Consider the following 22,750-nt stretch of genomic DNA (forward strand, 5'->3'; position numbering starts at 1 on the left):
TAGCCACAGGAACGCTGATTCTCTATCTAGAAGACCGTGTCCAGCAGAATGTTCCCATTGCAACAAAACAGAGTCAAAGGAAGCAGCAGTACTAAGAACAACAGTGGTCAACGACGAGTGGACGCCTACCAAGATCAAGGAAGAACAAGAAAAAGATCCAGTTTTACAGAAGATTCGAAAATGGAAAGAAGAAAATCGTCGACCATCTTGGCAAGAAATATCAAGCCTAGGCTCAGTAGTTAAGACGTATTGGGCCCAGTGGGACTCATTTATCTTGGAAGACAGCTTGCTTAAACGAGTAATAGAAAATGATGGTGGTTCGGTGAGGAGAACACAGTTGGTGATTCCAAAGAGCAGAGTAGCCGAAGTACTTCGTCAGTTACACGACAGTCCATCAGGAGGGCATTTTGGTGTAAAGAAGACCCTTCAGAGAATTCGGGAACGATTTTATTGGATGAATAGTTCCGACGATGTGAAGGACTGGTGTAAGAAATGTACTACCTGTGCTACAAGTAACGGGCCCTACCGGAAAAGAAAGGCTCCTATGAGACAGTACAATGTTGGAAGTCCGTTTGAAAGAATAGCTTTGGATATTGCCGGGCCATTTCCAGAAAGTGACAATGGATGCAAATACATGTTGGTGGTAATGGATTACTTCACGAAGTGGGTGGAGATCTACGCAATTCCAGACCAGAAGGCCGCCACTATTGCAGATGTGTTAATCAAAGACTGCATCAGCCGATTTGGAGTACCTCTGGAGATCCGTAGTGACCAAGGAAGGAACTTTGAGAGCGATCTATTTCAAGGAATCTGTGATAAACTAGGCATGAAGAAGACATTGACCACGGCCTGTCACCCGCAATCGGATGGAATGGTGGAGCGTATGAATAGGACAGTCGGCAAGTATTTGACAAAGATGGTGTCCAATCATCAACGAGACTGGGACCAGTACCTTCCGTTCTTCGCAATGGCCTATAGATCTGCTGTTAATGAATCAACTGGGCAAACACCAACAAAAGTCCTATTTGGACGTGAGATGCGTCTACCCTGTGATCTAGAGTTTGGATGTCGACCTGGAGAAGATGTTGCTGGTGAGGATTACGTGAATGAATTACGAAGAAGAATGAACGATATACATGAGTTGGTCCGTTCTAATCTTCAGATCGCTAGCGACCGAATGAAGAAACGATACGATACCCAAGCCGAGAAGGGATGTTTCCAGGAGCACGACAAAGTCTGGCTTTATAATCCAAAGAAGCGAGCAGGTTGTTCTCCCAAGTTGCAGCAGTTCTGGGAAGGTCCGTACCTCATTGTCAAGAAAATCAATGACGTTATCTACCGAATAAGCAAGATTCCTAGGGGAAAGCCGATGATAGTCCACCATAACCGGTTGGCGCCGTACGAGGGAGACCACGACGTAGATGAAGAAGTGGAAGTCAACCAAATTCGAGGAATACCTGACCTTACCTTTGAAGAGTTCATGGGTGCCTACGGAGGTACCGGTAAAGCAAGACATGGTGTTACCACTGAAGAAAAGCGAGATCTTCTCGCACTTCCCGATGACTATTCGCTGGCCCATACCATCCCGGCCAGTATCAAAGACGCACGAGGGTTGGCATCCGCCTTCCGAAGGAAGTTTGGTCGAGTTGCAGAACTTCAATGCCAACTGCCAGCTCCTGGCAAGGCATTGAAACTCCAAGATGCATCATGTTACCTATTCTATCTGGTAACAAAAGACACTGTCCGTGACCAACCTACCTACCAAGATGTATGGGATGCATTAATTCAATTGAGAGAGCACGTGTTGGAGTCCGACGTGCAAAAGTTAGCCATGCCAAAGTTAGAATGCAGCCAATTAGACTGGAGAATTATCCGAAATATGGTAGAAGAAATTTTCCAAGACACCGAGGTCCAGGTGTTAGTCTGTTGCAATCCGCATAGTTAGTGGTGCGGAGAGAAGACCGTCCCCTGTCACTTTTATACAACTGGGAGTTGTAAAAGAGGGTCCAGTTGCAGATACCAGCATCCAGTTCCAGTCCCGACAAGGTTCCAGGAGGAACCATCTTTTAAGGAGGGGGCAATGTGACGCCTCACAACCCGGCCTAGTTATTCTTGAATCTTCTCGGCGTTACGAGTAAAGGCCAGACCTTCCACGGCGAGTCGAGACGACTGCTGTCAGAGTATTTAAGAACAGGAATTCGAGCACAGGCCAGTCAGTCAATGAACGAGCCGCGACGCGTGATATAATTGTATTCGAATCGAATTTAGTGAAATGTATTTATTAGTTATCGTAACTATTATGTTTAGTTAATTAAATCATAAATTTGAGTTTGTAAATAAATTAGATGTGTTAGTTGGTGTTATTTGTAATTATTAAAATAAATAAGTGACTACCCGGTGACCATCAAGAAGGAGACAAAAGTAGGAACTTGTGTACCCGTGACGTCCATAATCCGTCAGACGACAACATCAGATAATTCCAACGACAAGTTCGACCAAATGGTTGCAGTTGCAGGCCAGTCTCTAAACCAAGTGGAAAAAAGGAAATTAAGGGAATTTCTTCGGCAATATCGTGACATATTCGTACCGAAAGGAGGAAAGACAGGAAGAACGACAGTTGTCAAACACAGAATTGACACTGGTACCGCTAGACCAATTCGTCAAACAGCTCGACGATTACCACAGGCGAAGAGAGAGGAAGCTGAAAGGATTGTTCAAGAAATGAAGAAAGACGGGGTGATAGAAACTTCTACGAGCCCATGGGTCTCTCCGGTGGTCCTGGTCAAGAAGAAAGATGGAACTACGAGGTTGTGTGGACTACCGTTTGTTGAACAATGTTACCAAGAAAGATAGTTATCCTCTGCCTCGGATCGACGACACGTTGGACACATTGGCTGGAAGTAAATTGTTTTCTACGTTGGACTTAAAGTCTGGATATTGGCAGGTAGAAATGGATCCAGTGGACAAAGAGAAGACTGCCTTTACGACAGGATCTGGATTATGGGAATTCAACGTTATGCCGTTTGGACTCTGTAATGCTCCTGCGACATTTGAAAGGCTTATGGAAAATGTGTTGAGAGGGTTATCTTGGAAAACGTGCCTGGTGTATTTAGACGACATAATCGTTTTGGGGGAGACGTTTGAAAACCACCTGAAGAATTTAGAAGACGTTTTTAATCGACTTAAATCTGCCCAGTTAATGTTAAACCCCAAGAAATGCCAGCTATTTCAAAGTAAAGTCAATTATTTAGGTCATATAGTCAGCAAAGAAGGAGTGGCCGTGGACAAAGGAAAAATCGATTCCATTAAGGAATGGCCGGAACCAACTGATAAACATCAAGTGAGAAGTTTTCTGGGACTATGTACTTACTACCGGAGATTCATTAAGAAGTTTGCAGATATCGCTAAGCCATTAACGCGACTTACAGAGGAAGCAAGGGATTATTGCTGGGATGGAGGTCAATACCTGACCTTACCTTTGAAGAGTTCATGGGTGCCTACGGAGGTACCGGTAAAGCAAGACATGGTGTTACCACTGAAGAAAAGCGAGATCTTCTCGCACTTCCCGATGACTATTCGCTGGCCCATACCATCCCGGCCAGTATCAAAGACGCACGAGGGTTGGCATCCGCCTTCCGAAGGAAGTTTGGTCGAGTTGCAGAACTTCAATGCCAACTGCCAGCTCCTGGCAAGGCATTGAAACTCCAAGATGCATCATGTTACCTATTCTATCTGGTAACAAAAGACACTGTCCGTGACCAACCTACCTACCAAGATGTATGGGATGCATTAATTCAATTGAGAGAGCACGTGTTGGAGTCCGACGTGCAAAAGTTAGCCATGCCAAAGTTAGAATGCAGCCAATTAGACTGGAGAATTATCCGAAATATGGTAGAAGAAATTTTCCAAGACACCGAGGTCCAGGTGTTAGTCTGTTGCAATCCGCATAGTTAGTGGTGCGGAGAGAAGACCGTCCCCTGTCACTTTTATACAACTGGGAGTTGTAAAAGAGGGTCCAGTTGCAGATACCAGCATCCAGTTCCAGTCCCGACAAGGTTCCAGGAGGAACCATCTTTTAAGGAGGGGGCAATGTGACGCCTCACAACCCGGCCTAGTTATTCTTGAATCTTCTCGGCGTTACGAGTAAAGGCCAGACCTTCCACGGCGAGTCGAGACGACTGCTGTCAGAGTATTTAAGAACAGGAATTCGAGCACAGGCCAGTCAGTCAATGAACGAGCCGCGACGCGTGATATAATTGTATTCGAATCGAATTTAGTGAAATGTATTTATTAGTTATCGTAACTATTATGTTTAGTTAATTAAATCATAAATTTGAGTTTGTAAATAAATTAGATGTGTTAGTTGGTGTTATTTGTAATTATTAAAATAAATAAGTGATGTAAATAAAATAATATAAGTAAGTCTTCCTTTATTTAAATTAAACTTAGTGCCTAAAGATATAAATAAATAAAATAGTAGAGTCAATCGCGTAACACTATCATGGCTTTCAGCATCTCCAGAAAGCAATATGGCCGAAATCCAAATAAAACTAATTGATCTATCGACATAGAATTATTAAGATCAAATGGTTTTATTTTATACCTTTCCAAGAGCATATTTTATATCCTACATAAAAGCAAGGTTGCCTTGGAATTAAAACCGTTTAGTTTTAATGCTGCTGTCAATAATGCCACTCGGTTTTAATGTGAATCTAACCTAAAATCCAGGCATCGTAGTGCTGTGTGTGTTGTATTTTTCTTTTAAAATGACCAGTTCGTTTATATTTTAAGTACTTTCGACTTATTTCTTCCATACTAACTGTACTTCCACTTTTTAAAACACACTACACCACTGTTTCGCTCTAATACAAATGACCGACCATTTTGAACATGAAAGATGAGGAGATGAGTTTAGTTTTATTGTTTCTAACAAGAAGCATAGTTTAATTTTTACGATAACCAAATTGATTCAGTTAAGAGCATTTGGTTTTAATATAGTCTACTAATTGCTTTTAAGATAGCAACTTTAAAGAAAACTAAAAAAATAGTTTTAAGGCTAATGTTTTACCGACATAATAGTCTTGAGATCAAGTAGTTTTAATAATAGGTTTTATTAGTCATATTAGGAGAATCTTTAAAACTGCAATAAAACTAAAAGGTAAAAAACTAGAATATAATAAAACCAAACAGTCCGGAAGTTCTTCATAAAACTGATTAGTTTCGAAGTGAACTGAGAATAAACCATTTTAAAACTACAATAAGACAAATTATCTATTAAGATTAATTAGTCTTATTTTATACTCTTATTAGATACTTTAAATCTAGTGACAAATGCTTAACAGTTTTAAAGTTCTGGCAGTATATCTACAAGGTAACTTTAAAACCATTATCTTCTTATTTACCACAATAAAACCTTTATAAACCTTAAATAAAACTAAAATATTTTTATTGTGCTACTTGGGAATTAAGACCATTATTGGTTTTCGCTTCATTCTAGTTCGTGGTTGGCAAGAACCACTAAGATTAATTTGGCGTATTTCAGCAACTTTATTGCAATAAACTCTTAATTGTTAATTCAGTTTAACCCTCCAATAAAAACTGCGGTCTTTGGAGTGAATTAGACAAACTTTTTGCTCGGTTATCTCGATTTCATTTACAGGACCCCATCGTTTCGTATTTACTTGTACTTCACGTTCGTCGGCCAGTATGGATCCTTCTTAAAAAAGAATCAAATCCCATTGTGTCCGTGTCAAGTTTTGGAGGTCGACTGGGGTAGCAGTAACGACTCATTTCTCTCGGGGGTGATATTCCAGATTACGAGAGGAAAAAGTCCCTGTCAAACCCGGTGTTGTTTTTACAACCTTCGTACAGCGAAACGGGGGCTTATCTATCGCCGGGAAAGGGTCTTTCCCGTTCGGGCGTTAGCGACACAGCTTCTTTCCTGGGTCAGTGAGTGAGAACAGTTTCAAGGACGAATTACAGGAATGGAATGGATGTTACACGGGGAGGAATGTAATTGGCGTTAACTGGGAACGCAGAAACGGGTAATTTTAGCGGAATTGTAAACGGTTCAGTTGATGCGAACTTCCAATTTTTCAACTCAGCCTTAGACTATTTGCGCAAGTAACATATTTACGAAGAATGAAAAATAATATCAAATCAATAAAAATATTCTTCGAGAGAAATACGAGACTTCGTTAAATTGACACGAATTTTGGATCCGGAAAAAATTTATTGGCAAACATATCTGCAAATAATTACCACTATATTTAAGACACATATTCCATTGGTTTACAAACCGATGCATACCCTGTTTAAAGAATTCTTGTGGCTGTAGCTCGAATAATTCTTTTACCGCATTTTGTATTTCTTCGTCCACCCGAATACGATTACCTTTTAACAAAATTTTGAGTGGACCAAAGATGTGACAATCGTAGAAACGGGGATATTCTTTCGTTGTATGGTCGCCTCGTATTTCCGTGAGACTGTGTAAAAATATAATGTAATCTGTAATAAAAGCAAGCCATAAAAATGAAAGCAAAAGTACCCTACCAGGAGTAGTTATTAACTGCAAAACTATCAATGACTAAGATGTGTAAAATATAAAAGTTTTAAGGTTCTACATTCAGATGTTCCTGGTATGATATTTTAAAATATGGGCAATCACCCAGTTAAGTTTTCATCGAACTGTTGATCAGTCCACGTGGACAAAGAGCCACTCAAAAAATCGGATATTGCTGTTGTGACCAATCATAATGCGGTATCTTTTATCGGAAGAACTACTCACCCTTCGCTCAAGATATAACAATATTTGGCTGAGCGAGGCCATGCCATAAAATAGTTTATCACAAAGTGTCATCTTTCGGCTGATTGCAGCCGTCCAGTGGTGTGCACCAGGGACCCGGACCGTACCGCTAAAAACAGAAAACCGAACCGAAACGGATATTTTTTAGTGGACCAGAACCGAAACTGAACCCTTATTTGATATTAAATATAATTTTTGGAACCGAACCGTAACACTTAATTTTTCAAACGGTTTTATCGGTTTTTTTCGGTTTTGTTGTTTATAATATTGTTATTTTTGTTTTTTTTTATAAGTTAGTGCAAACAATTTTGCAGTGTTTTCCACTTTTGTTAATAAATAAAAAATACATTTCAAGATGTTTTCTTATTTTTAAAATCAACTCAAAAAGCATAAACAACAACTATGTTTTAATAATTTCTTCTTTTAATTCTGATCAACAAATGTTTCTGAAGTTGTTGAGGAAAATAATTTTTTTTGTATTTCAGAATATTGTCAAATATTTTATTTAACTAAATCGATGTCGCTTTAGCAAATTCTAAAATAATAATTTTTTTTTATTTAAATTTATGTGTCTCGGCAGCAATGGCCATTGACACAAACAATATTGGTTATACAATAATTAATTACAATAAGGACTTAAAACTAATTAGGTATTATAACAGTTAATTTCTAAATTTTAAATAACATTACGTAAAAATTACGAAGAAAAAAATTGGATATACAATCATTGGATACTATAGAGACGTACAACTAATTATAAAATTGCTTCGGTCTTCTTGGGATACTTCGGACGTTGTTTAGTCATAGTAGCAGTTGCATATGAACTAGTAAGATTACTGGAAGAATTGGGTCCAAACATGGTGTTGCTAACAGTGGGGGAACATTGATTTAAATTGTTACTCATGTAGTCAAAAGTAACTTGAATTTGTTTATATTAACGCTTTGGATGTCTGGAAATAAGTGATAACCTTGGATACATCACTGCAATACTGGTTGCCTAACCGTTGGCGTCCGTTGGGACGGGATAGCACCAGTGAAAAACTATTGACAGTTTGACACTGAATGGGTTTAAATTGGAAGATTATTAAGTAAAACATCTCTTACTGACTGAAGTTACAGCTTGTTCTTGATGATTAACACGTAACACAATTGTTATTAGTCACTATTTGAGCGAAAACTAATTTTAATAACTAGTATTTACAGTAATAATTTTCAGCTTGCTATTAATCAACTTTTTTTTCATACGCGGTATCCAGATACCAATAGATAAGCACCAGACTATTTAAAAGTATTACTAAGCTTTGTTTTTAAACCAAGAGGAGTACACTAAAAAGACATATTCACACCCAAGAAAGTCACTAGAAATATCACCAAACACATCTTCTTTTTTGGTTAATCATATCGGCCTTCGACGATTATCCATATTATACTAATACGTCGCTAAAGAGTTACAATCTAAAGGTCGATAAAGGTATATCTATCAATGGAGAATTTTGGAACAACTTATGAGTTGCAGATGATACAGTAAAGGCCGGGACACACATATCTGCACCGAGCCCACACCGAGCACAGACAGCATGGCCAGCCTTGCTGTCTCTGCTCGGTGCGGGCGCGGTGCGGACACGGTGCTGGTTCGGTGCGGATATGTGTGTCCCGGCCTTAATAATAACGGATTAAGACAATGATTTAGAATTTAGAGAACGTAATGCAACGCCTTAGTGAACGCTGTCATGAGTACGGACTGAAGATTAATTTAAAGAAAACTAAATGCATGACCATGACTAAATTAGCACACGCAAACATCCAATTGACTATTGAAGATACTGTAATTGAGAGTGTGGATACTACAAATAATTAGGAACATGGATAACATCAAATGTGGACCAAAGCAAAGAAATTAGGGAGCGTTCAAGTACGTACGTAACGCGGTTTTTGAAGATTTTTGACCCCATCCCCCTTCGTAACGCACCTTAATGGGGCGTTCACGTATTACGTAACGCAATTTTTGAAGATTTTTAACCCTCCCCCCTTACGTAATATTTGAACGGCCCCTTACGACACGTATTGAAATAGTACGTGCATCATTCATTAAACTTACAAAGTTTCTTTGTTATTAGGATATAAGGTTAGAACTACGCCTAAGGATGCTTTTGTGTTACGTGTTCTCTACTCTTCTTTATGGCTTGGAAGCGTGGACACTAACAAGTCCATCAATTAGTCAAAAGATTACAATAACATGAAAGTTATCAGAGATAAAACAGTAAGGTTTACTACTTATGAGCAGTTGTGTTACTAAAACATATAAATTTGATCATACTTACTGTTTAATTATATGTGATAATTAATGTTATTGACAATTTTTTATACAGGTATTATTATTTTACAATAGGATCTGTTCAGTCGAGTCGATTAGTGTTATCACTATGTACCTAGGTATATCACAGATGTTGATAACACCGATATTTTTTTATTTAAACTTTTTCGTAAAATAAAATATTTGCTGATACCCACATAATTTGAGAAGATGCGATGGTGTCATTTACAATTTACACTTAAAATCAAATGTTTGCAAAATAATAACTTTTATTAAATTTAAATTAGATATCTACGCTACTGTTCACTAAATTGTCACCCTGGTCACTCTTAACAGTGTTGCCATTTTGCTAGTATCTGGTCCGCTCTTGTTAGAGTAAATTTTCCAACGGAATCTCGTCTTTACCATAAATTTTCGTTCACTATATTGACGACATAATGCCAAGCGTTGTCGTGCAAAAGAATGCCACTACGTGAGATCTTCTCTGGACGTTTTCGTTAAGCGTCGTTTAAACACAACGACAAGTCACAGCAACTAGTTGTGATGATAAGTTGAAACGCTGTTTAGACGCTGCGATTCAATGCGATACCACCTTCAACCCAACTCCAACTTTGATAAGTTGTGCGATGCACCGTTTACACACAATGATAAGTTGCAACAACTCGATTGACCTTGATAAGTTGTTTGATTTATCGCTGTGTTTAAACGACCCTTTAAGGATCGTTTAAACACAGCGATAAATCAAACAACTTATCAAGGTCAATCGAGTTGTTGCAACTTATCATTGTGTGTAAACGGTGCATCGCACGACTTATCAAAGTTGGAGTTGGGTTGAGGTTGGTATCGGATTGAATCAACTTGGATTGAATCGTCGTGTCTAAACGGTACAGCGATTTATCATTGGGGTTGGGTTACCGGATTAGAATTTATTTACATATCCAATTAATTTACATATCCGATTGATTAGTGGGGTAAAGCTACGTAGATCCGTTATAGTAATAGATAGCAATAAAAGTTAATAACAAAAATTGTAGTTAACTTTGAGATTCACATTTATAAAATTAATTAGAATGTTACATAGGATGTTCGATAACATAGTGGCAGACCAAACTTATTTTTTTTTTATTGGAATACCCTCTATTTTATTTTATATTCAAAATCTTCTTAACTTCGCCATTACAAATGTATAAAGGATTTTTATGTTATACAGGGTATTTTACAAAGTTATAACCAATTTTATATGAAAATTGTAACAAGTTAACTCATTGTATAAATAAAAATAAGCACAAAAGCAATGGATTATTGATGCCATTTTTTTTATTTATTTGTGTTTTGTGTTTTATTAGCACTGGTTTTTACAACCAACTGGCCAGTCAATTTCATAATAATTTGTTTTAGCCTATAACTTATTATATTACTAACTCAGGGGAGTAATGTGTAGTGTGTGTGTGTTGAGTAAGTGTCTTGTTACTTTGCAAAGTCGACGTCATTATTGTCTTTGCAAAGAGACGCTAATTGTATCCGAACGTCTGCGGTCACTCCGGTGAGTACCGAGATCCCACAAGGACAGCAACTAGTTTCATTTATGTATTAATTTATAATAAACGAAAAATTTCTGACCCTGGTGAGATTCGAACTCACGACCATTCGGACCTTTCGAGCGCTCTTACCACTGAGCCACAGAGGGGGTCTTTACAAATATTAAATGACGCAGAATTGTCACCCAATTTTATAAAAAAAGTTCCATAAACTACTAATTTATCGTTTTATTTGGCACTGGTGGTATTTTTAAAAGACTAAAATAAATTATTGAATATCGATACAAATACGATGAACACAAATTCAATAACCTGAAACTCTAAAAGCCTTTTCATTACTAGTGTATTCGTAATTATTTGCAGTCCCAGCTGTAGTTAAGTGGTGCAATAAAACAATAAACTTGGGTCTGGGCATATCAATATCTTGGGTGAGAAAAGAACGTGAAATATCACGTTTTGCCGTTTTGCCCATAAAGGGATTACAAAGTAATGATATTTGGCCCACCTTTACTTGATAGTATTTTCAATATTTTCTGTCTGTGTTGTTGCGCGGTCAAAGAAAGACAGAGTTTCCGTTTCAGTCTATCTTAGTTTTTAAAGGCGAAATGGCAGAAGAATTAAAACAACCTACTCCTCGAGAGTTTTTGACTGAGTTTATTGAACTTTATAGAAGTCATACGTGTTTGTGGCTCGTTAAGAGCAAAGATTACTCCGACAGAAATAAAAGAGATATTGCATATGCTGAGCTCGTAAAAAAATTCCAGGAGTTTGATTCATCGGCAGACCGAAATATCGTTATCAAAAAAATTAGTGCATTACGTACGGTGTATAAGAGAGAACTGTCAAAAGTTGTCAAATCGGAAAAATCCGGGACGGGCCAGGATGGTGTGTATAAACCTAGTTTGTGGTACTTCGACCTTCTGCATTTTCTGAGAGACCAGGAATCTGCAAGACCTAGTAGGAGTACCATGAGTGATGGCAATCCAGAAACAGAACAATATGTAAGTAAAATCAAATTTTTTTAGGTACCTTTAACAAAATTTAGACTAGGGCGGATCTGTGAAAAACTGTCTATTTTTGGATGTGAGAGGTGGCATTCGGATTTTTGCAGAAAAATTTAGGTGATAACTTCAATAATAATAATTGACTTATGCTGCCTTCCAAATATGCCCGAAACATTAATAAAAAAAAGTAAAATATTTAAAAATTACTAAAAATATGGATTTTTTTCTATTTTCTTTTCTTATAACTTTAAACCGATTCATTTTGGAGCAAAGTAGTAGCAAAATAAAATAAAGGTAATTAAATTTCCTGTGATATGCGCTGGTTAAAAATGTGTTAATAAAGGGGAACGGTGTAAAATGCAAAGTTTTGACGCATGTCAAAATTTTCAATGTGTTTTAAGGTACCTATTAATTTTTTTTCGAATCCTGAGAAAAGTCATACGTGTTATAATTCAGGAATTTTTGAAACCTATCAGATGTTGTAAATGTCCATGTGAGGAATAACTTCTACTAAAATGTAACCAAAAATTTTAGAAGCTTTTTTATTTATCACGTTCTTCTTGTATTAAATTTGCAATTTGTGAAGATTTTTAATTTTGCTGCTAGGATATTCATTTTAGAGAAAAAATTAGAAATAAAAAATTGTATTAAATTAAAAACCTAAAATTTTAGCTATGGTAAGTTTAATTTCGTTAATTATTTATTGCAAAACAGCCTGCGAAACGTCCAAAATGGCCGTTTTTGCAATTGCATTATTTATTGTAAAAATAACTTTTTTATTCTTTAAGGCTGTAAAATTAAGATCTTTCAATTCTTAACATAAAAAATATTTGTAAAGCCCGATTGGTGAATTTGTTGCTTAGATATTACAAATTGTTTATTTTGAGAAGTCAAATATCGAAGGCTATTCTCCTGCTAAAAACTTATATTTTCATATTCTGATGTAAATAAATGCCTAAAACATTTTTCAACCTCTTATTTCGGGTTTGAAAATAAGGACGCAAATTTCGTTATAAACATTTACACCTGAAGCGGCCCCTGTACAGTACATCCCATTAGTTTCTAACTTGCAGATTACTGTTGCTGAAGAAAAAACGAAGATTTAAACCAAAATAAAAATTTTCTATGACCAACTTAAGCAGAGATAATTGTTTTTGTCAATCTAAGGGCCGGTTGTTCGAACGCTAATCAGCAATGATCACTATCAAATATTTAATTACTGTCACCAAAACTGTCAATGTCAACTTTTATTGGATTGCTGAAAACATAATTGATTAAAATTATGAGATTAGTTAATCAATTAACATAACAATTATTAACATAATTGATTAAGTAATTTCATATTATGTTTTCAGCAACCCAAACAAAGTTGACATTGACAGTTGGTGACAGTAATTAAATATTTGATAATGATCATTGTTGATTAGCGTTCGAACAACCAGCCCTTAGTGACTTTATTTATAACAAATAAAAAATATTTCACAGTCATTGACTGAAGATAGACTTATACAGGGTGTTTCATTGGGAAAGTAACATACGTTAACTGTAGAAAGAGGACACTTTGGCGGTTTCAAAATTACCATACCTACTCAATGGGTCTTCCTTCATTAATAACAGAGATACTGGGTGTTTTATCTATTTTGCCATTTTCTTATTTGGTTCATAACTTTTTAACCACACTGTATATTTATTTGATATTTGTCACGAAAATATTCTTTAAGGTGTACAATCAATTAATTTATTTACAATTGTAAAAAATCCAGGTCCGGATTAAAAAATATTGGAAAAATATCCCGACCCAAAAACAACACCCTGTATATTAAAATTTTTTTTTAAATATATTTTGCACATGAAAAAAAGGATAAAAAACTAAATTTAGTGATTTTTCTGGTAAATGATTTTTCTGGTAAAATTTTGAATTTGAATTCTGAAATTATGTGAATTGCGAGAGCTCGAAGTAAAAAAATTAAAATGTAACTTAATTTTAATTCATACCATTATTTAATCTAAACTGGTAAAATGTTAACATTTCAGTGTTTTTTTATTATGGCGACAAATTATTCATAAGAAATATTCACCTTTAATTAACGAATAAATAATGAAGAGTCCACAAAAAATACACAACTTTATGTATTCAACGAACTATCGTAAAAATTAAAAAAAAAACAGAAAAATTTTTCTGAAAAATAACTTACCAAAACTATAGTAATTGTTCAAAATGGCCACCACCTTGTTAAAGGCAAAATCTTGCTCATTTTGTTATTTATCTGGCTGACTTCCTAATCTCGTCAGGGTTATTCTTCATTTCTTGAAAGGCGTCTGGAATCCGGTCAAGAAGTTCTTCCCTATTATTTATTTCCTCGTTATAAACTTTGGATTTTAAATATTCCAAAGTTATTTTACAGCAAATTTTTTCTGTTTTTTTTAATTTTTAAGATAGTCCGTTGATTAAAGTAATGTATTTTTTGTGGACCCTTTATTTATTATTCATTAATTAAAGGTGAATATTTGTTATGAATTATTTATCGCCATAATAATAAAAAAAAAACACGGAAATGTTAACATTTTACCAATTTAGATTAAATAATGGTATTAATTAAAATTATGTCACATTTTAATTTTTTTACTTCGAGCTCTCGCAATTCAAAATTTTACCAGAAAAATCATTTTGCCGAAAATTAAGTGTTCCACTAAATTTAGTTTTTCATCCTCTTTTCAAATGCAAAATCCATTTTTAAAAAAATTACTGTACATGGTGTTTTTTGGGTCGGAACATTTTTCCAATATTTTTTAATCCGGCCCTGGATTTTTTATAATTGTAGATAAATTAATTGATTGGACACTTTAAAGAATATTCGGTGTTAAATATAAAATAAATATACAGTGTGTTTAACAAGTTGTAAGTCGTATTTCAATTTTTTTTCTACTTCGAGCTCTCGAAATTCGTATAATTTCTGAATTCAAATTCAACATTTGACCAGAGAATTCATTTTGCCGAAAATTCAAAGTATACCACTAAATTTAGTTTTTATCCTCTTTTCAAATGCAAAATCTATTTTAAAAAAAATAATGTACAGGGTGTTGTTTTTGGGTCGGGATATTTTTCCAATATTTTTTAATCCGGACCTGGATTTTTTACAATTGTAAATAAATTACTTGATTGTACACCTCAAAGAATATTTGCGTGCCAAATATCAAATAAATATACAGTGTGGTTAAAAAGTTATGAACCAAATAAGAAAATATCTCGGCAAAATAGATAAAACACCCAGTATCTTTGATATTATTGAAGTAAGACCTATTAAGTATGGTATTTTTGAGACCGCCTAAGTGCCCTCTTTGAGTGTTACTTTCCCAATGAAACACCCTGTATTATCTTAAAATAAAAATTATTTTAATTTAAAATAAAATTACATTAAATTCTAAATTATTGTGTCGGTTGCCTATCACCTAACTTGTTCTGCAAAAATCGGAATGCCAGCTCTCACATCCACCTCAAAGTAGATCCCCCATGGTATATTATAATAAGTACAGGTTGATAACAAAAAACATATTGAAGAACATCCCTGGGTCTCAAATGATCTTCTAGTTTACTTAATATACTTTTCACTAATTAACTATAAATGTCAAACCTTCAATGCAAATTTTTCTTGTTAAGGAACTGATCCCTCCCCGTTAAAATACGTACAGAACTTTTCTCGAACGGTTTTTGCTTGTTGTAAAACTTGACCTCCTGAACTTCTATCGAGATTGTGGAATTTATCGGGATGAGGCCTTGCACCTAGTTGCTTAGTACCATCGATAATATCTTCTCGATCATAACTTTTAGGAGAGGAGTAATTACATGATTTTTTCATCAAGAAGTTGTGCAATGCACAGCAAGCAAGAACTAGTGATTCGATGGTTTTCACATTTAAGTTTATTGCAGTGTGAAAAATACGAAATCGTGAAGCTAAAATTCCAAAACTGTTCTCAACAACTCGCCGTGCCCTCGATATACGATAGTTGCATATTCTTCTCTCGTTATTAAGGGACTCCCGACCGTATGGCTTAATAAGATCAGGTCTTAATGCAAAGGCATCATCCCCGACAAAAACATATTCCAGGTCAAGATCAAAGCTAACTGGTTCGGGCCCAGGAATGTTTAATTGATGGTTTATAAGTTTTTCGTAGAAAAGAGTGTTATTGATCACACCTCCATCAGATATTCGACCGTTCGTTCCTACATCACACAGTATAAATTCGCAGTGAGCGTTTGCTATGGCCATCAAGACTATACTGTGTGTCTTTTTGTAGTTGAAGTAATAGGAACCACTATCCTTTGGTGGAACAATCCGGATATGTTTACCATCGACAGCGCCCAAACAATGAGGAAATTGCCACTTCTCTTCAAAATCTGAGGCAATTTTTAACCAGTCATCGGCAGTTTTAGGGAACTGAAAAACAAAAATCAATACAAATTTTAAATTACCAATTAAAATATAAATAAAAGTTTTAAATACAAATTGAATATAAATTTATATACAACGTATCTCAATCCATTTCCTCGACCACAACTGAAGAACTCTTTCTGTCACATGCCAAATATAGCCGTTCATATAGATCAGGCGGTATCTGTTTGAGTTGGGTAAATTGTATAGGATCTAAGTTTTTTGCTTTAATCGCTTCCAAATAATATTGTCCATTAACTCACGGTACAATATTGCAAAACCTCCAAATTTTAAAAAACCGTTTCCATTGACATGAAATCTGTCATACACATAGCTAACATGTCAAATAAATATAGTGATACTGGGCCGATGTGTGCTTTTGCCCAGGGGGTGACTTTCTCCCCTTCTCGGGGGTGAAAAAAATTACATTCAAAATAAGTCCAGAAATAGATAAACTGACTAATTCTAAGCAACTTAACTTTTGTTCTATAGAGTTTTTTTTTTCACTAAGGCAATACTTTTCGGGTTATTTACGACAATATGTTTAATTTTCAACAGAAAACCTCGTTTCTAGACGATTTTTCGCAAATAACTCAAAAAGAAAATATTTTATCGAAAAAAATATTCTTAGCAAAAATATATCCTATAAAAAACCAAATAAAAATATGTATATATGAAGTCTAGATACCCAGGGTCGCAGCTAATAAAAGGTGATTTCTTATTCGTCAAATTCAAAATCGAATATTTCGACGTGAAATAAACAAAAAAAAGCACTTTTTGGAAAAAGTGTTTAGCATCAAAAGTAAACAATTACGCTTAAAATAAAGTTGGTCTCTTTTTTTTGATAAACAAATCATCTCCTAATTAGCATCCCAAATGAAATTAATCGTTACCGCTTCACAAGTTACCTTACTTATGTATTGTTTATACCATCTGTAAGTTTCATCGGTTGAAAGTGATTATTTTTGAAAGGGCTTGAACAAGTCACTAATCACGTGTGCATGTAAATTTTGAAAAGCCATTTCTTAACCAATTGTTTTGTATAACAGAAAAATAAAAACCCAAAATATTCTTAAAAGAAAAATCTAAATTTTTTATTCTTTGAGATTTTTGGTATTTTTTCAAAAGTAAAGAAAACAATTGTTAACCCTTTACAACCAATTAATTTCAAAAATAAGCACTTTCAACTGATGAAACATACTAATAAGCAATAGGTACATAAGTAAAGTAACTTGTGAATCGGTGACGATTAGTTTCATTTGGCATGCTAAGTAAGAGGTGATTTTCACGATTTATTTTACCAAAAAAAGGGATCACTTTATTTTGAGCGTACATGGAGCTTACTTTTGATGATTCGTGAAACTTTTTTAAAAACAAAATATAAAGATTTCTTAAACGCTTTACAATAGTTCTATTGAGTTTCCCCCGAAAAGTGCTTCATTTGTTGGTTATTTCGCGTTGAAATTTTCGATTTGGAATTTGACGAATATGAATCTACTTTTCATTAACTATAACTCTGCTTCTTCTGGGTCTACAGACTTCATACATACATTTTTATTTAAATTTTTTACAAGCTATATTTTTTGCTAAGAATGTTTTTTTCGATAAAATATATCATTTATATATAATCGATAAAATATATATTTATTATAATTTATTATAATAAATATACATATTCACTTACAAATAACTCGAAAAGTATTTGACTTGGTGAAAAAACTATATAGAACAAAAGTTGCTTAGTCAGTTTATCCATTTCTGCCCACGCATCGGCCCAAGCATCAGTTTATTTCTTTGACATGTAAGCTACTATGTGTATGACAAATTTCATGTCAATCCAAGCGTTTCGTTAAAATTTGGAGCAAAAACCGTGTGTAAATGGACTATTTATTAAAAATGATACTACGAGTATTATCACTATGCGTATGCTTCAAAAGGTGGGCTAAATTTATTATTAAACAATTTGTGAAAAAAAAATACTTGAAAATTCAATTTTTTTCTCCTTTTCATTGCTATATCTCGGATGATACAGCCTTTTTAAATTTTAAAAATTTTCTACAAGGTCAAGTATGATTTACCCAAATGAGGGTATTTTGGAACAGATACCGCCTGCTCTAATAAGTTTAGTGGAAACTGATAATGTTGTTTTATTTCGAACAGGAGGATTCAGAACATATGCATCTACCCCATTCCCAAGAAGGAGAGGTGGCTCTTCCAATGTCAGGTGATGATAGATGTAGCACGTCACCATCACCAAACGCTAAGTCTAAAAAAAAAAAGATGCTGAGTTCGGCAGATGAGGTGATAGAGCTAGCGGGAGAGCGGCTAAAAAATATTCATCCTGATGATGAGTTCGAAGCCTACGGAAAGTATGTAGCCCATAAGCTACGTTCCCTTAAACGAACCCAGGCCATATTCGCGAGAAAACTCATAAATGACGTGATTTTTGAGGGGGAGCTTGAAACACTCTCCAAAGATTATAAAGTAATGAACAGTCAGCCATATAACCCCCAACTTTACCACCAACAATTCTACCCCCTACTCTACATCTCGGGAATGCCAGACCATCCTTGGCCTTTCAGTTCCAGTAACAATATTTTACAGCATCCAAACTCTGCCACACTTCCCTACCCCCAAACTTTCAACCGTGATACACCCGATGTATCCAACATGGCACTGCCTAACGATCCAACAAACTCTGCCACACTTCCCTACCCCCAAACTTTCAACCGTGATACACCCGATGTATCCAACATGGCACTGCCTAACGATCCAACAAACTCTGCCACACTTCCCTACCCCCAAACTTTCAACCGTGATACACCCGATGTATCCAACATGGCACTGCCTAACGATCCAACAAACTCTCCCACACTTCCCTACCCCCAAACTTTCAACCGTGATACACCCGATGTATCCAACATGGCACTGCCTAACGATCCAACAAACAGTCCAAAACAACCCTGACCCCTGAACAACCAATATAAATTTCGACTAATCAATTGATAACAATGTTTCAAGCTTCTTTTCAAAGTTATCGGTGTAGTAGGACATTATTTTTCATATTCGATGATTTACTACTTTGTTCTATGATTATTGACTTTATATTGTATCTTTATGTTATCTTTTATTACGTTATGTACTTTTTTATGTTTTACGATTATTAGTTTTATAGTAGGGGAGGAAAGTAGGCTAAATTTGCAGTTACTCGAGCGTTATGGGGAACTACTGCGTTGTGAAGATTAGGTCATAAAATCAAATAAAGTTAAGTAAAATTTGTCATTTAAGTGGGGACTTTCCATTTTAATTTAAGTTTCCATTTCCAACAATCATTTTTTCCGTTTACAGCGCCATCTATGCATAATTTGAAAAAATGTTTCGAATAAAATTACTTATTTTTACGCCAGGAATCCAAATCTGCAATATAAAATGGGGGCTCCAATTTAATATTTTAAAGTAACCCCCCACCCCACCTCCGTGGGGGGTCATGTTTAGTGTCATTCGATAGATTTTTCAAAAATAATGAATACGTGTATTTTGCAGTTTTTCGGTCTGATGTTTATTTCGCGAAATATCGCGGGGTTCCTATTTGAAATTTTAAATTGACCCCCACCCCTCTCCGTGGGGGTCGTGTTTAGTATTATTCGATAAATACTTAAAAAATATTGAACACGATTTTTTAGTTGTTCGATCTGACGTTTATTTCTCGAAATATTCGCATTTATCTTGTGAAATTTTGTGACTCGCCCATATCCTTACGCCCCGCTCAAACTGGATTTTTGGATTTTTGAAATATACACTGTTCTGCATGTACTTAACTTACCTTATCTTAATCTGACGATTTCGAGTTTTTCTAAGGATAGATTTTTTTTCGGACCCCCGTTAACGAACTCCTCTGTATTAAAATCCAATATATGGTAGGGGTACATTTACAAGGTACAAGGTTTCTCCCTATGTTATAAACTGACGCGCTCGAGTAACTACAAAAATCCCCGCTTGGGCTCCCCTATCATTATAATGTATTATATTTCATTATTTTAAAAGAAAATAGAAAACTGTTCTGTATAGAAAAAAATGTTCTATAATAAATAACACATACCTGGATAAATTGTTGTAGTACTTTATAAATAGCTTCACAGGTTTCTGGGATTATTGAGCTCAGAGATGGTTTAGAAATGGCAGTTGAATATTCTATGTCCTTCAAGGTTCTTCCGGTGGCAAGGAATCGTAAGGTAGCTGAGAGTCTTTCGTGTGGGGATATCGCTTTTCTCATTAAAGTATCATGTTTCGTAATAAACGGAGAAACTAAGCTTAACAACTCATGATACGTCCCCTCGTCCATCTTCAAATAATTTCGCCAGTCGTTTGGCTCATTACTCAATTCTTGCATTAACTTCACATGAGAGAATTCCCTTCTCATTAGTAACCACTTGCGGCTCCACTTAGATCTGGGTTTTCGCGAGTTTTCCCTTTTCTTTACTACTAAACATCCGACTAATACTGACAGTAATACTTCCTCCATGGCTACGGCTTTACTGCGATCGATAGTTGTCAACAACGTTTAGGAATAATCTCGATAAATCACAGCAACATATGGCAGCGTCTAAACAACGTTTGTAACCCCAAAACATCAGTCCAGTTTAGTAAGGTACTAGTACACTTTAGAAAACCAAAAATAACAATTTTTTTCTCAGAACCTTTATTAAAAATGAATATAAAACGTTTTACATATTAATACCTAACTCTTATAGAGAACAAAAAATATATCTTTTATCATTTATGCACGTACACTAATATTGTAGAGGGCGCAAAAGTCGAGGCCTCGAAAAATGATGGCCAACAGTTAATCTCAGGATTGGAATATCCGAAATAAAAAAATCGTACAGCATTTGAAAAAGGAAGGTTTCTTACGTGACAATTTACCACAATTTGACCAAAAAATAAAAAATATAAATATTTTTTAACCATGAAAAACTGAAAAAAAAACGAGCGATTTTTTCACAAAAATTTTTCAGATTTCCGTAAAATCTTTTTTTGCGGAATTTTTCACTAAAGGTGGTAAATTGTCACGTAAAAAATCTTCCTTTTTCAAATGCCGTACGGCCTACAAGCACTAAAACTTCAGTCAAACAGTCAGAATTCGTGGTAAACAGTTGTTGGTAATAATCCGATACAACTTCTGGGAAGTAAGTACCTAATCGGACTCTTCGACTGTTATTTTTCAAGAAGCAGGTACCTGATCCCTTGATCACGCGTTTTTATTACTTTTTCTTTTGCGTAGACAGACGAATAGGAGGGAGTGTTGTATACAAATTAAAGTACGGTAATGGTACTTTTTAATAGTGATATAAAATACAGGGTATCCCATTTAAATTTTACTGAAAAAATAATGTACTTGAGTTTTAACTCACCCTTTATTAGATATAAAGTAAATTAGCAATATCAATCATTTTTAAAAATTTTGACAATAAATAAAAAAATATGGCATCAATAAACCATTGCCGTTGTGCTTATTTTTATTTATACAGTGAGTTAAACTTGTTACGATTTTCATATAAAATTGGTTATAACTTTGTAAATACCCTGTATAACATAAACAACCTTTATATTTTGAAAGTAACAGGATCTATTTGTTTAGGATTAAAACTAGTTGTAATTCATTGAAGGGTCTAAAAGGGTCTAGGTCCCCTCTTCAACTTGTTGTGGTCAACTTATCACAGCGTCTAAACAGCGTTTCAATCACAGCAACTTGTCATCACAACTAGTTGCTGTGACTTATCGCTGTGTTTAAACGATCCTTTATATGTATCGTATTGCTTGATGGAGCTAGTTAAATGTTTCATTATACAGATTTTCGTTGATATGCACGGTAGATTTTGTAAACTCTATAAGCAAGGGTCCATTATCGTTGAAAAAAAATTTTAACATGACTTTTCCCGCAGAAGGTTATAGAAGGTTAGAAGAACTTTATAGGACTGCACACTGATTATATTTGGACGTATACTGCACAGTACTTATAAATTTACTTTTGAAAGTTGTTGAAAATTAACATAGGCAATACCAAGTCATACTCTAATTATAAAATAAAGGATTACTGACAAAATTGATTATTTGACCTATTTTAAATAGAGTTCATCCAGATTTTCGATTTCTCTTGGAGTATCCTATAGTGCAGGCCCTGGAAGTATTTGAGTATGCAAAACCTGAGACCTTGAACAATGACAAACTGAAACTTGCCGGAAGGATGGTGCCTTTTTATCCCCTCCCTGACCTCATATTAAGGGCAGATAAAAAGCGATTTTTCGCAAAACAAAACACTTTTTTGTATTTTTTGGGTCATTCTAAGCAAAAAATGTTCTTAGAAGTTTTTTGTTCTCATACTTTTCGAGATAAACGCGGTTGAAATTTCAGTCGCAAAAATCGAAAAATTGCAATTTTTGAACCTGAATAACTTTTTATTAAAAAATAAAATAGCAATTCTGCTTGCAGCAGTTGAAAGTTCAAGTGAAATTATAGCGGTTTTGATTATTTGCATTATTAAAAATTATTTTTTTTTTGTGTTTGAGCATTTTGTCACCTGCGCGCTATGAATGCTGCGTAGAAATTGCCTGTTTGCAGGCACTTGCACTTGTACGTACTCGTTCGATTAAATGCACTGA

General features: G+C 35.1%; 2 protein-coding genes across 6 annotated transcripts in view; both read left to right on the forward strand.

Annotated features, from left to right (window-relative positions):
• Positions 1–22,750, forward strand: part of LOC114332176 (syntaxin-1A) — an 850,840-nt gene that overhangs the window by 355,878 nt on the left and 472,212 nt on the right. The gene's annotated exons all lie outside the window — the stretch shown is intronic.
• LOC126882356 (uncharacterized) lies at positions 11,134–20,050 on the forward strand. Its single transcript, XM_050647242.1, has 2 exons — positions 11,134–11,658; positions 18,252–20,050. Exons 1-2 carry the CDS (start codon positions 11,263–11,265, stop codon positions 19,056–19,058), a joined length of 1,203 nt encoding a protein of 400 aa, XP_050503199.1. The 5' UTR covers positions 11,134–11,262; the 3' UTR covers positions 19,059–20,050.

This window comes from Diabrotica virgifera, chromosome 3 (assembly GCF_917563875.1).
Source record: "Diabrotica virgifera virgifera chromosome 3, PGI_DIABVI_V3a".
Taxonomy (NCBI): Eukaryota; Metazoa; Arthropoda; class Insecta; order Coleoptera; family Chrysomelidae; genus Diabrotica; species Diabrotica virgifera.

Coding starts and splice junctions, on each gene's coding strand:
- LOC126882356 (XM_050647242.1), top strand. CDS start 11,263: ATGGCAGAAGAATTAAAACAACCTACTCCTCGAGAGTTTTTGACTGAG. Junction 11,659..18,251: donor ATCCAGAAACAGAACAATAT/GTAAGTAAAATC, acceptor TATTTCGAACAG/GAGGATTCAGAACATATGCA.